A 15319-nucleotide genomic window follows, 5' to 3' on the forward strand; every position below is an offset into this window, starting at 1 on the left:
CCCAATATTTCGGTCCATATGAGGATAAAATGGATTCCATTTTATCTTTGTCAATTTGTCACATGTCACATGCCATGTAAAATTGTTATGTATTTTTAACATATTAAAAATCAACGTATTAATAAAAATACGTCATATACAAAATCGACTTGGTAATTCACAATTACTTGTACCAAAATAATTTACCAATTATAAATTACAACATCTTGTATTTATAACAAATTATTCATTCAATTTTCAATTGTTTCCTTAAACAATAATTTCATCCAAGTAATAAAACAATTCGATTACTTAGACCGTATCTTATTTAATCAAATTATAATGAGATACGTAAATTTACTTCCAAAATTGTCCGTAAATTATTTTTAATTAACTCGTAACGTTATACGATTAATTAAATGATCAATTAAGAGTATTATCCTTTAGGTATGACCTAGGGGATCAACTGATCACCACCGTCACACGACAGTAATGTCAAACTCTAGTCAGCCAATCATTACCGATATATGTTGACCATTGACAAGAAAATACTTCCCAATTGTATTCTTTAAAATGAGACTTAAACATGTGATCATCATGATCAACAGTTGTGATCGCATTATTGTCGGAGGACACATATTCAAACAATCTCCCACTTGTCCTCGACAAGTGTGCGTCACCAATTCTCTTGTCCTATTACTATCTCTCACTCAATGCAAGGTGTCTTTCAGGTCGTACTTGCAAATGATCATATCGAGAGTGGTTTCCTCGATCTGGAGAATAACTGATTGACCGGATTTATCCACCATGGATACATTCCGAGCGTGGCCACGCATTTCCAGTTCATTACTCCTCGAGTGGCCCTGAGATATTGTTATAACCCTGACTAGGGGTGGACAATTCCTATCGCACTCATTCCCTTCAACTACCCACAGCCATCATAACCCAAAATATGCCCATTTGACCCCATTTACGAAGGTCGTAGTAACACAAATCAAAGTTAATCTGAAACTGTGCCATCTTAGGCGAATAGTCTTTAGTCAAAAGAATCGACTCATTTGAATACTATAGTAGCTCTCGCCACGACCAGGCTATATAAATTTGCCAGAACTCTATAAGCGGTCATTAAGCCCGACAAAATGTTCCTAACAGTCTGCCTATGTGATCGACTAGTCATCTCACATGACTCTATGGCACTTGAACTTGCCATCAATCGCATCACACTCTAGTCACTTCGAGACGTCACCTCATACAAGTGACTATGGGCAAATACTATGTTAATCCGTGTTCACTTTAACAGGGTTCAATTGTCACTACAACCCGTTTGGATGTAACAATGTATAAATTAAAGATAAAAGACAAATGTGATTATGAACATGAACAAAAACAACACTTTTATTTCATTTCAAAATCTAACATAGACTTGGTACACGTTTAAGTCCCATGGACGCCATATGTCCATCATGTTTAGCCTGCGATAAAGGCTTGGTGAGCGGATCGGCTATGTTGTCATCCGTCCCAACCTTACAAATCGCAATTTCCTTTCTTTTAATGAAATCTCTTATTACATGATATTTTCTAAGTACATGTCTAGATCTATTACTAGACTTCGGCTCCTTAGCTTGGAAGATCGTCCCACTATTATCACAATAGAGAGTGATGGGATCATTGGCGGTAGGTACTACTCTTAGACCTTCCGTGAATTGCCGATCCAAACAAATTTTTCCTTAGCGCTTCGATGTTGCAATGTACTCAGCCTCCGTTGTAGAATCCACGGTTACAGCTTCCTTGAAGCTTCTCCAGCTTACGGCACCACCATTGAGCATGAAAACGAAACCAGCTTGTGATTTCATGTCATCTCTATCTGTTTGAAAACTTGAGTCCGTTTATCCATTAACACGTAGCTCAGTGTCTCCTCCAAACACTAGGATAGAATCCTTAGTTCTTCTCAAGTAATTAAGGATGTGCATATCATGGCATACTTGATTGATCCAACAGCGGAAGTATAAGGGATCGTCTTCATGCGTTCAACATCATGGGGTTCGGAGGGAGATTGAGTCTTGCTCAATATCGTCCCGGTTACCATAGGTACCAATCCCCTTTTGGATTTGTCCATGCTGAACCGTCGAAGAATTTTATCAACATAAGACTCTTGACTTAGTGCCAATATCCTCTTGGATCTATCTCTATGGATCCGGATACCTAATATGCGTTGTGCTTCTCCTAAATCCTTCATTTGGAAGTGGTTACCTAACCACTTCTTAACAGAAGACAACATTGAAATGTCATTTACAATGAGTAGTATGTCATCGACATACAAGATTAGGAACACAACATTGCTCCCACTAAATTTCATGTATAAACATGGTTCCTCAACACTTCGAGTGAAACCATTTTCCTTTATAACATGATTGAATCGATGATTCCAACTTCTAGATGCTTGCTTAAGACCATAAATGGATCTCTTAAGCTTGCACACTTTGTTAGGATTTTTAGAATCAACAAAACCTTCGGGTTGTATCATGTACACCTTCTCTTCTAAATGCCCATTCAAAAAAGCGGTTTTGACATCCATTTGCCATATTTCATAATCATGAAATGCGGCAATCGCTAACAAAATCCGTATGGATCTTAGCATGGCTACGGGGGTGAAGGTATCATCATAATGGAGACCTTGGACTTGGGTAAATCCTTTTGCCACTAGCCTAGCTTTCTAGACATCGTCATGTCCTTCTATGCCATTCTTGACTTTGAATATCCATTTGCATTGAAGGGGTCTTGCCCCTTTAGGCAAATCTACCAAGTCCCAAACTTGGTTTTCATGCATAGAATCCATTTCGGACTTCATGGCTTCAAGCCATAAGGAGGAATTTGGACTACAGATTGCGGCCTTGTAGGTGGCGGGCTCGTCACTTTCAATCAGCAACACATCGAGTGTCCCATCTTCTTCGATAAGTCCCACATATCGATCGGGATGGCGAATTACTCGACTCGTTCTTCTTAGTGGAGGAGGTACAACCGCGTTAGACAACGAAGGAACATCTTCTTGCGTCTCTACCTCGGTTTGTGGCTCTTGAATTTCGTCAAGTTCAAAATTTCTCCCACTCTGTCTCTTAGAAATAAAGTCTCTTTCTAAGAAGACAGCCTCGCAAGACACAAACACTTTGTTATCTTGAGGTTTGTAGAAGTAGTATCCTCGAGAATTCGAGGGGTAACCTACAAAGGTGCATTTTTCGGATCTTGGGGCAAGCTTGTTGTCATTCTTAGTCTTGACGTAAGCATCACATCCCCAAATTTTCATGTAGGATAGATTAGGAACTCTTCCTTTCCACATCTCAAATGGAGTTTTTCCGGTGGCCTTAGTAGGACTATTATTCAAAGATATAATTGCAGTTTGGATTGCAAATCCCCAAAACGAGTTTGGTAACTCGGTTTGACTCATCATGGATCGAACCATATCAAGTAGGGTTCGATTTCTCCTTTTAGCAACACAATTGAGTTGTGGTGTTCCCGGTGGAGAAAGTTGTGATATAATACCACAACCTTTCAAGTGTGAATCAAATTCAAGGCTAAGATATTCTCCACCACGATCGGAACGTAGCGCTTTTATCTTTTTGTCCAATTGGTTCTCTACTTTGTTTTGAAATTCCTTGAATTTCTCAAACGCTTCACTCTTATGTTTCATTAAATAGACATACCCATGTCTACTCAAGTCGTCGGTGAAGGTTATAAAGTAGTCATAATTTCCACAAGCGGTGATACTCATTGGTCCACATACATCGGTGTGTATGAGTCCCAATAGTTAACTAGCTCGTGTCCCTTTACCACTAAAAGGATTACGAGTCATTTTGCCAAGTAGGCAATATTCGCATGTACCATATGATTGATAATCAAATGGTGTAATCACATTAGTCGAAATTAATCTTTTGATGCGATTCTCGTTTATGTGACCTAATCGACAATGCCAAATGAACGCTTCACTTGGGTCACTTGATTTGAGTTTCTTTGATTGAATGTTATAAATATCATTAGTCGGATTTGAGGTCTCTAAAATGTAAATGCCATTGATGGAAGAAGCTTGGCCTATAACCAAATCATTCCTTGAAATAGTACAACGATTGTTCTTAATGACAAAACAAAAACCGTCCATGTCTAGCATGGCGATTGAAATAATTTTTTTAGAGAGTGTAGGCACATAAAAACAATATGTAAATACAACTCAAATCCATTAGGCAAAGCTAGAACATAAGTTCCTTTGGATTCGGCCGCTACTCGAGCTCCATTTCCAAGGCGTAGATCCACATCTCCCTTGCTAAGCCTCTCCACATCTCTTAAACCATGTAAATGATTACAAAGGTGAGAACCACAACCGGTATCTAGTACCCATGTCGTAGTGGAAGTATAATTTATATCAATAACATAAATTTCCTTAGGAATTTTACCTTTTGGAGTGATGATTCCTTCCCTTATATTTCATAAATATACGGGACAATTCCTAAGCCAATGTCCCATGCCATAGCAATAATGGCACTCATCATTAACTTGCTTGAAGTTTTTGATTTTCTTTCCCTTGTTCTTGAACTTTTTGCCCTTTGAAGCAAGAACTTGATTGCTTGAGCTCCCACTAGTTTTGGCATCTTTATCTTCCAGAGACAAAGACCATATAGATTGTATGAGGTAGTCTTCCTGAGAAGGGCTCACACGAGATCTAGTAGTAGTAGGTGGTTTAGAAGAAGTGATGAAGTTAAGGTTTCCATCCGAACCTATCACAAAATGAAGTTCTCTAGTAGTGTCGAAATCATTGTTGGAGCAAACGTCGTCAAAAACATTGTGGTAAGACTCAATAGTTATCGGTGCGGTAGCATTTGATGGATTCATTGTAATGAACTACAAGTATGGAGGAAAAGGAAATATTAACATTTGTCTTTTTAAATCATACTTGTAAAAAGATTGACAAGATATGAACATTTATATAGTGACCTCTACCCAACTATTATAAATGATTCCAAAACCCAAATTCATATCAACTTAGGCACGGGATAGCCGATGGAACCCTTATTAATATAACTTGGTGGATTAACGTTTAATCGATTCTACTTTTAGAATTCTTGGTCGATAAAATTACTCTAATGTTTATCTATAGCCCGGAACACATGCGACTACGGTCACGAATACTTCCGTTGAGGTCAATCCAAATTTCGAATAAATGTGTCCATGATCCAAATTCACATTAACTTGGGCACGGGATAGCCGATGAAACCCTCATCAACACGAATTCGGTGGATAGACATTCATCACCCACTTCCCCTACGTAACAAGGTTTGTACCCCGGGATGGCCGAGTGCACTCCCTCGCGAAATAGGTTTTCATGGTTTCTACTATTTGGTAAGGCTATGTCTCAATTAATTGTTTTAGCGAGAGGTCATGTCAATTTATTATCTATCACGTTTTAAGTAAACTAAAGCGGTGAACTACGATAATTGTATTTGACACGGTCGATGAACTCGATTAGATGATAATGCATGTTTTAGTTATGGCGATTTAGCGATGCATGTGACATATAAATAAAAAGCAAAGCATAAAAATAAAACCTAGTATGGCCTTCCTAAAATAGAAAACTATTTAACTATTACATATTCGGAAACCAACTCCATTGGTCCCATGAACTTCGGTTGTGGCACGCATCTCGAGGTAACACCGTCTTTATGAATCGCCATCTTGAAGAAATCCGTCTTTGGGAACTCCGAAAAAAATAAAATTACATAACAAATTACATAATTTCCTATTATACATTTGTAACTAAAATAAAATAAATCTATTAAATTACAAAACGGTGATACGAGATCACAATAAATTACAACCGAATCGATATTCCCATACATTTCGGGTAATACCAATTAAAAACTAAGGCCATACTAAGTAAAAATACATAATTCAAAATTACATAAAATAAAATTTATGACAATCATAAAGAAAAATGCAGCACTATAATATGTATGAACATGCCCAATTTTATGCAAAATCGCCTTTAAGTAGCCAATATCGTATATTACTCGGTTTTTACGGATTTGTGTGATTCAACGTTTTATAATCACAAAAATTACATAAATTCATATTTATGCATAAGTTAATTACCCTAACCTCTTAGGACTCAAAATTTAGTTTTCACTAATTATTTGACCATAATTAACTCATATTTCTAAAATTGTTCATTAATGGACCTAAAATTACAAAAATAAGCTATAAACTTCAAATAAATCACAAAATTTCAAATAAATTCAAAATTTGAAATTTAAACTCATGAATATTCTGGAAAAATACCATGACACTCATAATATTCAAAAACTTTGGTTAAAAATTTCGAAAATTATCCGGAAAAACAATGTTGCGGTATATCGGTTTTAACAAAATAATCATAAAAACATAAGAAAAATTATATTCATCAACTTTTCAATTTTATATCTGAAAACGATAATAAAATGCAACATGTGATGTTTTTCCTTAGTCATAGAGTATGTTTTATTAATATTTCACTAATTAAGTCACTATTTATGCTATTTTTTCTTCAAAAAATCATAAATCATGCATAAAGACTTCAATATAGCCTATTAATTTACACACATCTTTTAAAATTGCATGTGACAACATACTAAATTTCGATGATCAGATTCGAAATTTATCTCATATTAACCTATTTTTCATCTAAATCCGATTTTAATAATGAAAAATCCATTTTTCGAGCATAAGAAGTCCAAAAATTATGAAAATTTACATGTCATCTCAAAATAATATATGTGATAACATATCCAAAAATGACTGGAAAATTCGAAGTTTAGCTATTTTTAGTCCGAAAATGACATTTTATTCATAAAATCATATTTTAATGCCATTATTGTGTAATATGAACAATAAAAATCCATAAATTAACCAAAGTATCCTAAAAACATTTTAGGACCATAAATTTAACATGCATAATGATTTTCGTGATATTTCATAATAACACAAATTAAACAAGTTTTGTATGTTAATCATATAACTCGGAAAAACTTTTAACCGATTTGCATGCAAACAACCATGGCTCATGATACCAATTGAAGAAAAAGTAGATCTATATACTAACATATTCATATATGTTTTAGGTTAATTTGTCATAAAATTAAATGGTGATCTTATGCATGCAAACAATAAACAATTTAAAGAAGAAATCATCATCTTACATTGTGTTTTTCGGATCAATAGGGCACAAGAGAGTTCTCCTACTCTCTTGTTCTTGAGCTCTCCTTAAATGGATGAACAAAGAGGATACAAGTATAGTATCCCTCCCAAGGAATAATACCCAAGATATACCCTTAATAAAATTAATATTATTAATACTAGAATAATATTAACTTAAATAAAAGACCCAAAAATATTTTTGGTCCTCTTGGATTTCGGTCAAGAGGAGGATGAAGAAGGAAGAATTATTTTATCTCTCTAAAATAATTTTTGAATTGATAGAATGAATAAAATGAATCACCCACACATGCATATAGTGAATGATCAATTTTTATGCAAAAGACCCTTTGTTCTTTTCAAGGGGAAACCGGGTAGGAGGGTGGAGGAAGGCCAATGCATGAGCTTGGTGCTCTTCCACAAGAGACACTAGGTATGCATGCCTAGTTGTAGAAAAATGATTATTTCTTCCACTAACTTAATTAACATTATATGAATTTGTTAATCACACCCAATATTTCGGTCCATATGAGGATAAAATGGTTTCCATTTTATCTTTGTCAATTTGTCACATGTCACATGCCATGTAAAATTGTTATGTATTTTTAACATATTAAAAATCAACGTATTAATAAAAATACATCATATACAAAATCGACTTGGTAATTCACAATTACTTGTACCAAAATAATTTACCAATTATAAATTACAACATCTTGTATTTATAACAAATTATTCATTCAATTTTCAATTGTTTCCTTAAACAATAATTTCATCCAAGTAATAAAACAATTCGATTACTTAGACCGTATCTTATTTAATCAGATTATAATGAGATACGTAAATTTACTTCCAAAATTGTCCGTCAATTATTTTTAATTAACTCGTAACGTTATACGATTAATTAAATGATCAATTAAGAGTATTATCCTTTAGGTATGACCTAGGGGATCAACTGATCACCACCGTCACACGACAGTAATGTCAAACTCTAGTCAGCCAATCATTACCGATATATGTTGACCAGTTGACAGTAAAAATACTTCCCAATTGTATTCTTTAAAATGAGACTTAAACATGTGATCATCATGATCAACAGTTGTGATCGCATTATTGTCGGAGGACACATATTCCAACGTCTTCTTCTCTCAAATAAATTCTAGAAATTAATTAGATAATTAATTACAAAAATTTCCTTATATATATATTACAACAATCATATAAATCATTTTTATCCAAAAAGTTGGTAGGTAAAGTATGCATTTTTAACCAAATGAATTATTTAACTTTTTTATTCTTATTATGTTTTGAATTAATTAATAATTATAATCTTATTTAGTTATTATTTTGGTGTTTGTATTGAAATTGCAGGAGGATAACATTGCATGAAATCTGGAAATAATGGTTATGAAACTTCTTTCAATTTTCTTTTAACTTGAATATTTTTTTCATTTTTGTTGGGTTTTCCTTTTATTATTATTATTGTTATTATTATTATTATTGTTGTTGTTATTATTATTATTATTATTATTATTATTATTATTATTATTATTATTATTATTATTATTATTATTATTATTATTATTATTATTATTATTATTATTATTATTATTATTTATGAAAAGGATGCGCGCAGCTTTCATTAAAAGAAAAATAAAATTTTACATGAAATTGGTGGGGAGCCGAGATACAATCTGGGCTCCCACACCCTTAGCAATAGCAAAGCTAAGTCTAGTAAAAATATAAGCGGCCACCCGAGCCCCGCATCCTGAGATGCCGAGAATTTCTGGATCCGCTTGAGCAAGGCAACAGCTTCCGAACCCAGCTCCTTAAGTGAAGAGAAAGAGAAAGGAAGGAAACCATAACCCGCTACCGCGCACAAATCCCCATACTTAGCACACTTTCGCTGAGCAGCATCAGCGACAACTCGGCCAGGCACAAAATCCGTCATCCCAGTCTGAGTCAAAGGAGAAGAACCTGTCAAGTCAACGCACACATCACGCCCCCTGTCCCAAGAATAAAGCAATAAATCCGCAGGACGAAGAGAGTCACCATGTCCATCAACCAAACCGATATCAACCTCCTTTTCCGCAGAAATACCAGATCTATAGCAGATGTCGAAAAGAGTGTCCCGGACAAGGTTATGCCGATGTTTGACGCCCACAGTACCAGTACAAGAAACAGCGTGGTCCCCAAAAACATCCTCAGCAAAAACCCGAGAGCAAGCCGGACATGGCCTTTATTATTATTATTATTATTATTATTATTATTATTATTATTATTATTATTATTATTATTATTATTATTATTATTATTATTATTATTATTATTATGGTGTATGCGCAATATAAAACTGTAGTTGGATCTCTAATTATTGGTGAAATGTTACATTATATATTCTAACCCTTGAAATATTAATTGACAATTTTTTTAAATTGTACTAAATTGTCTTACACCCTTTCGTGCACTTTATTAGTTTTCCGTGTACTCTTCAACTTGTATTTTGTCAAACAAGTTATAAATCAAATATTTTAGTCGACAATCATATTATAAATCAAATGTCTTAATGGAAGTGTTGAAGTATATATGCTCCAAGGATATAAATTGGATCTTTTAATGCGGATCAAGGTAAATATTTTGCATGGTTTTTGGTTAGAATCCGATGATTATTCTCCAATCCATTGTTTCAACTTTAAATGCTTTCAAGCTTTTAAATCATTTTTTTCATCAAATATTTTCTTCTAGCACTCTCAATATTTCTTCGAGAAATGTTTATTTTTTTGTAATAATTTGTATATATTTTTCTTTTCTCATAAATCAATTGTTACGAATATTTTTTAATTATCACCCCACTTCTCTTTTTTGTCCATTTTTATATTATCACCCTTTTTCTTTTATTTCTATTTTGGGATGTGCTTTTACCAAATGCTCCTTTATAATTTTTTGTTTTTAAAATTACAAAATAAATGTCATCCATTAAGGGTAAAATTCTCACATTACTCCATCAATTACAAAATTTTCATTTTATTTTCAATTAGTTTTTGTCTTTTCTTAATTTGAATTATTGCACACAAGCAAATTAGGTGATAATTAAAAAAATGGAAGAAGTATAATAAGACAAATTGTGTATCCTTATTTCTTTGTAATTCATTGGGATAGACGTTAAAGTTCCTCACATAAAAGTTCATCAACAACAAGAGTTATAGAGATGCCTCTAATTGACAAGAGATATAGAAATGAAACTAGAATGAGGTCATTGTTGAACAGATACATTTTCTCGTGTATCCTCTCAAAAATTGCTCACATAAAATTTATTTTAAAAAATATTGAATACGTAGTTATTCTAGAATTTTATTTGTATAAGTCACATGTCATCAACTCCTTGCTAATGGTTTAAGTATATCACTTAGGTCTTTCGTTATACAAAAATCATTTCAATAAGATTTTTACCAATACGTTTTGAAATCAATTGAATTTACAAGAAAGATGTTGCAAGACTGACGAATCGACAAGAATTGTAAATGTATTTGCTGAAAAAGTTTAACAAAGTCCATTTCATTTAAGAAAATAAACTTGTAATTTTAGCCTAATTAGTAAGACAAACATAAGTTGTATTTTAACGGAGCGCTTTCTACGCATCATTCATATCGTCTCTAATTGACTAAAGATAATATGTAAAATTCAGTTATAAAATATCATTACTATCCATTCATTTTGATATTTTACATGTTTACTTTATTTTATATTTCTTTTTTCATTAGAATACGTTATGTAATAAGGAATAGAATTAGATGTCGAAGTGTCCAACCTTTTACGTTTTCCCATAATTTGTGTTGACTTTTGCTTCTAGACTTTGAGAATAAGTTGTTTAAAGTGCTCTGATGAAACACAAGCAAGACAGTACAATTTCCCATTTAATTTATATGCAACACCAGCCTTCGAAATCGGAGAACGGACATTCGTATATTCTTTTAAATGAAGGATTCATAGGTTTTTGTGTCATTGTTCAATACAGAGTTTGTGATTTCCAACAAGTTTCAACTACTCTCATATCAGAAATTCCCAACCGCCTAGCTATAATATATCTTACTCTCAAAAACTGTGACAGGACCCTATTTGTTGCCTACTTGCCTTGCTTAGGTATCCTACCAACATATCTCCGAAATAATAGGCAAGAAGACAAACAAGCTGAATAACGCATTCATGAACGATACCGCAAAAACAAAAGAACATAAACAATCAAACCCGTGATTCTCACGGGTCACAAAACTAGTTATTACTTATAGTGGACTTCGTGTAGAGATTCAAGTAAGATTAAGACATAAATTTAATTGATCACTATCTACTAAAATAAGTACAAATGAGAAATAGTTACTAAAATTCATTTTACAAACATCTTGGGTCTATCTTGGGTTATGCTGTGTTAGAAAATAATTTTTATCGTATCAATAGATTTGTGCGATTCTTACTTCAGTTTTTTTTTTTTGGAGTACATCTGCTGCTCCTATATGGTTTTACTTCAGCTGTTAAATTTTGAATTTGTTCCTTTTATTTCATTTGGTGGTTATTCTCATTCCTCTCTGTTTTAGTAGTTTAACTTTAACCTTTAAAAGTAAAAATACTTTATTCTCGTTGCTGATGTAGGGATTCAAGTAAGCTTAAAATATATATATATATATATAAATAATATATATAAATTATTGAGTATCAATGTAAAGAATTATAAGGAAATGTATTATGATAACTTTATTAAATATCTTAAATAGTAACCTTCAGAATGGTAACTATCGTAATTTACAAATTATTAAAGACCTCCTTATAGACGAGGTTGGTTGTAGAGTTTGAAGTCTCCCGGTCTTTGTCAATAATAAGGATCTTCAACCCCTTTTTACTTGTCACTCGGGAGAGAGCTACATATAGCTGTCTGTGGCTGAATACCGGTTTAGGCAGATACGGACCAACATGAAACAAACATGAGACAGAGACTGCCCTTGACTCTTATTAATAGTCATTGCAAAACAAACTGACAAAGGGAATTGTCTCCTCTCAAACCTTACCGGAAACTTATGTGAATAGGAGAAAAGAATACCATGTCCCCAATGTTAGTGTCATCTTCATTTTGGGTGATTGAGTCCAGTTATGTACTTGTGTGAGACTTTGGTACGTTTGTACAGTCCTAAGTAATAATAGAAATCATGTTATAAATTTTTACTTCTGTTGTTTAATGTAGCAAATTGATGTGGTCTAAAATTGTTATAAATACCTGTAGTGCTTGATATTTCTCCTCTCAGTTCTTCATAACCTCCGGATCATCACTCATACTATTCACCGTGTAGCTTCGTGACTTTTGGTCAATGTTGTAATCTTGCTTGACACGAACCTTAAATACATACCTCTTACCAATAAAAATTGCTAATTCTTCAGGAATCTTTGGTTTTTCCTGGGCAGCCAGAAGTTCTGAAGCAGACATTTTGACTAATGTCCCGATGTGGTTTTCAAAGAGGGTGAATATCGCACAGTCATTCAAAGGGCCAACAACGTGATATCTTACTTGGTACCTGCCCATGAAGGTATGAAAATCAGCTCTTATACTGGTTAATTCGGATCCGAAATATTTTAGAAGTATGCGTTTTTTGTTAATTGACAACTATATTACCTTGGAACATTAGTTTTCAACCCTTCTGTGCAACCTTCACAGTCTGCCTTCTTACAATACCAACGGTTATCAACACGAAGTTGACACTTCGTTCTACATATCTTGCACGAATCGTAGTACCATCCAATTGTTGTATCAAGATCATCTATACTTGCAAGTGTCACATAATCACCAGCCTGTTTTTGTTTCCAAGAGGATTAACACAATAATTATAGTAGTCGAAAATTGTATATTAATGATAACCATCTATGTGGAATATGTACATTTTTGCATTTCTTGATTTCCTTGATGCTTACTATATTATCGCCCGAAAGAATGTCTGTATCCGCATCAGTGATCTGAGTTAGACGGGATGCCACTCGATCGTTACCCTCCATCAACCTATAAGATATTTATTAGTTTGAAATTTAAAATCTTATATAGGGAAGAGAAAATGTATACAAATTTATATACATCTCATTTTTCTTTAATGCATATGTCACGATATAAGATAATAAAGTTTACCTTCTTTTGAGAGCATCGACCTCGAGGATGTCTGGATTTATGTGTATCTTTGCCGCATACCTTGATGTCTGCACCCTCACTTGACCTGTGTAAAACATTAATATTTAGAATGCCTTAAATAATCGGTCAGGTCAGGTTCTTAATGTCTTAAATACCTTGGAAAAGTATCCGTTGTGCACACTGAATGACCATAATTGTTGGTTCACTTGATGGAATCTGGGTTGCAATATACTCGTCTATTCCTTGGTATATTTCCCCCATAAAGAACACGTGATTTGTTCACCCCTACAATTGCAATTAGTTTGTTCTAAGTCAGATAAAACATTTTGTTTATTCAATAGTTAAATTATTTCTAAATGAATTAGAGAAAAGTTGTGCAACAGTTAGATTAAGAAAAATTAAGAAAAATAAAAGTTGTTACTCCAAATTCACTAGTTTGATTGTCCTGAGTGGATGACCACTGATAGTTTGCTTCACTTCTCCTACTCCGACGAAATGACCAACAACATCTGAAATTGGAAATACAATCATCTATTGTCATGCATTTATTTAATGTTTAAGAGTCGTACGTATATTTGTGATTATTGAATCAAATGATGAGTTATATATAAGATGTTACCTATGAAATGCTTGTTTAGGGATTCATTGGCAACTATATCACCAAACTCATAGAAGGAAAAACCATACATAGGGATGGTAAGGTTTGATTGTAGTACTAAGGTACCAAATTCAAAGTGCAAACGTAATGGATGAGGGGTTGCAATTTCTGATCCAGTGTTTGCAGATACGGTAAATCCACTTATCTTGTACGCGACACCGTCCACTATCCTTAGATCAAATCGATCAATTATCAATTTTCTGACTGAAAGCTTGAATGATATTGTTGGGTTCCTTATGTTGATGATAACATGCCCATTTGATTTGTGTTATCTTAGTTTACCTTTTCAGGATTAATGATGTAATCAAGCTTGGATTAAGAAGTGTTGAAGTTGTTATTAATCCCATTGTATTTAGTCGAGTGTCATCTAATGTACAAGCAAGAAAGTAGAGTATACTAGAATAATAGAAACAGTCCAGACGACTGTTGCTTTCACACGCAAACAACTGTTTGGATTATGCCACAACTCGTAAAAACTTGAAGTCCCTTTTTATCTTTCAAAAGCTTTCACGTGACTTATTTTTCAAAGATAAAATATCAGATTTTTATTAAGGAGTAGTCTTCTTTAAAGAGTGGTTTGAATTATTCAAAATGTTTCCTCTTTGTGCAAATTCAATCCTTTGGTCTTTAAGAAAACAAAAAATGCTTTTTGCCATATTTGTGTTAACTTGTCATCATGTGACTTGTCTCACATCCTTTGTTTTCTGATTTTGCATGAGCATTTAAGGTTATCTTTCAAACCTTCTTTCTCTATTCTTACCTTTGCAAAAGACTCCTTTTTGGTGCAAGTTTTGGGTGGTTGCTATTGCCCTTCACATGTGAGGTCTTTGACCCTTCAAAACCCTAGCAACCCCCTTCACTCACCTCCTCTATATAAACCGTGTCCCTCTTCATTAAATCCTCAAGACTTTTCTGAATTAATTCTTTCATGTTTTGCAAATTGTTTTTAAAAGATTAAAACCGTGTTCTTTGCAAAATCCTTTAAAAGTCTTCAGTGTCTTCGCTCTACGATCGTGGCCACTGTTGCTTTTCTATACTAAACTCTCTTGCTTAAAAGTGTTGATCTTGTAAAAGTTGTCCACCTCTATTCTTTGTTAAGAATGTGTTAGTGGAAACTTGATCCTTTACATTTTAAGTGTGTTAGTAGAGTTTAGGACGGAGTAGTCTTTTACTCTTGACAACCGGAGTAGGTTGTGAGTTGGCAATCGGAGTAGATTGCGAGTTAGCTTGTCATAAGAACGGAGTAGTTCTTGTACTAGCTTTGCAACCGGAGTAGGTTGGCGTCTTTTATTACAAGGGTCTTTTAGTTT

The 15319-nt window shown here is 33.7% G+C and overlaps 1 protein-coding gene across 1 annotated transcript; it reads right to left on the minus strand.

The window, feature by feature from the left end:
* Nucleotides 1-12227: 12227 nt before the first annotated feature.
* Nucleotides 12228-13630, minus strand: LOC141604008 (uncharacterized). The gene is made up of 5 exons (XM_074422939.1): nucleotides 13507-13630; nucleotides 13352-13436; nucleotides 13111-13228; nucleotides 12848-13023; nucleotides 12228-12749 (listed from the first exon to the last, which is right to left on the minus strand). The coding sequence occupies exons 1-5, from the start codon at nucleotides 13610-13612 to the stop codon at nucleotides 12479-12481; spliced, it is 756 nt and encodes a 251-aa protein (XP_074279040.1). The 5' UTR covers nucleotides 13613-13630; the 3' UTR covers nucleotides 12228-12478.
* Nucleotides 13631-15319: the final 1689 nt, after the last annotated feature.

Source organism: Silene latifolia, chromosome 1 (genome assembly GCF_048544455.1).
Source record: "Silene latifolia isolate original U9 population chromosome 1, ASM4854445v1, whole genome shotgun sequence".
In the NCBI taxonomy this organism is placed as follows: domain Eukaryota; kingdom Viridiplantae; phylum Streptophyta; class Magnoliopsida; order Caryophyllales; family Caryophyllaceae; genus Silene; species Silene latifolia.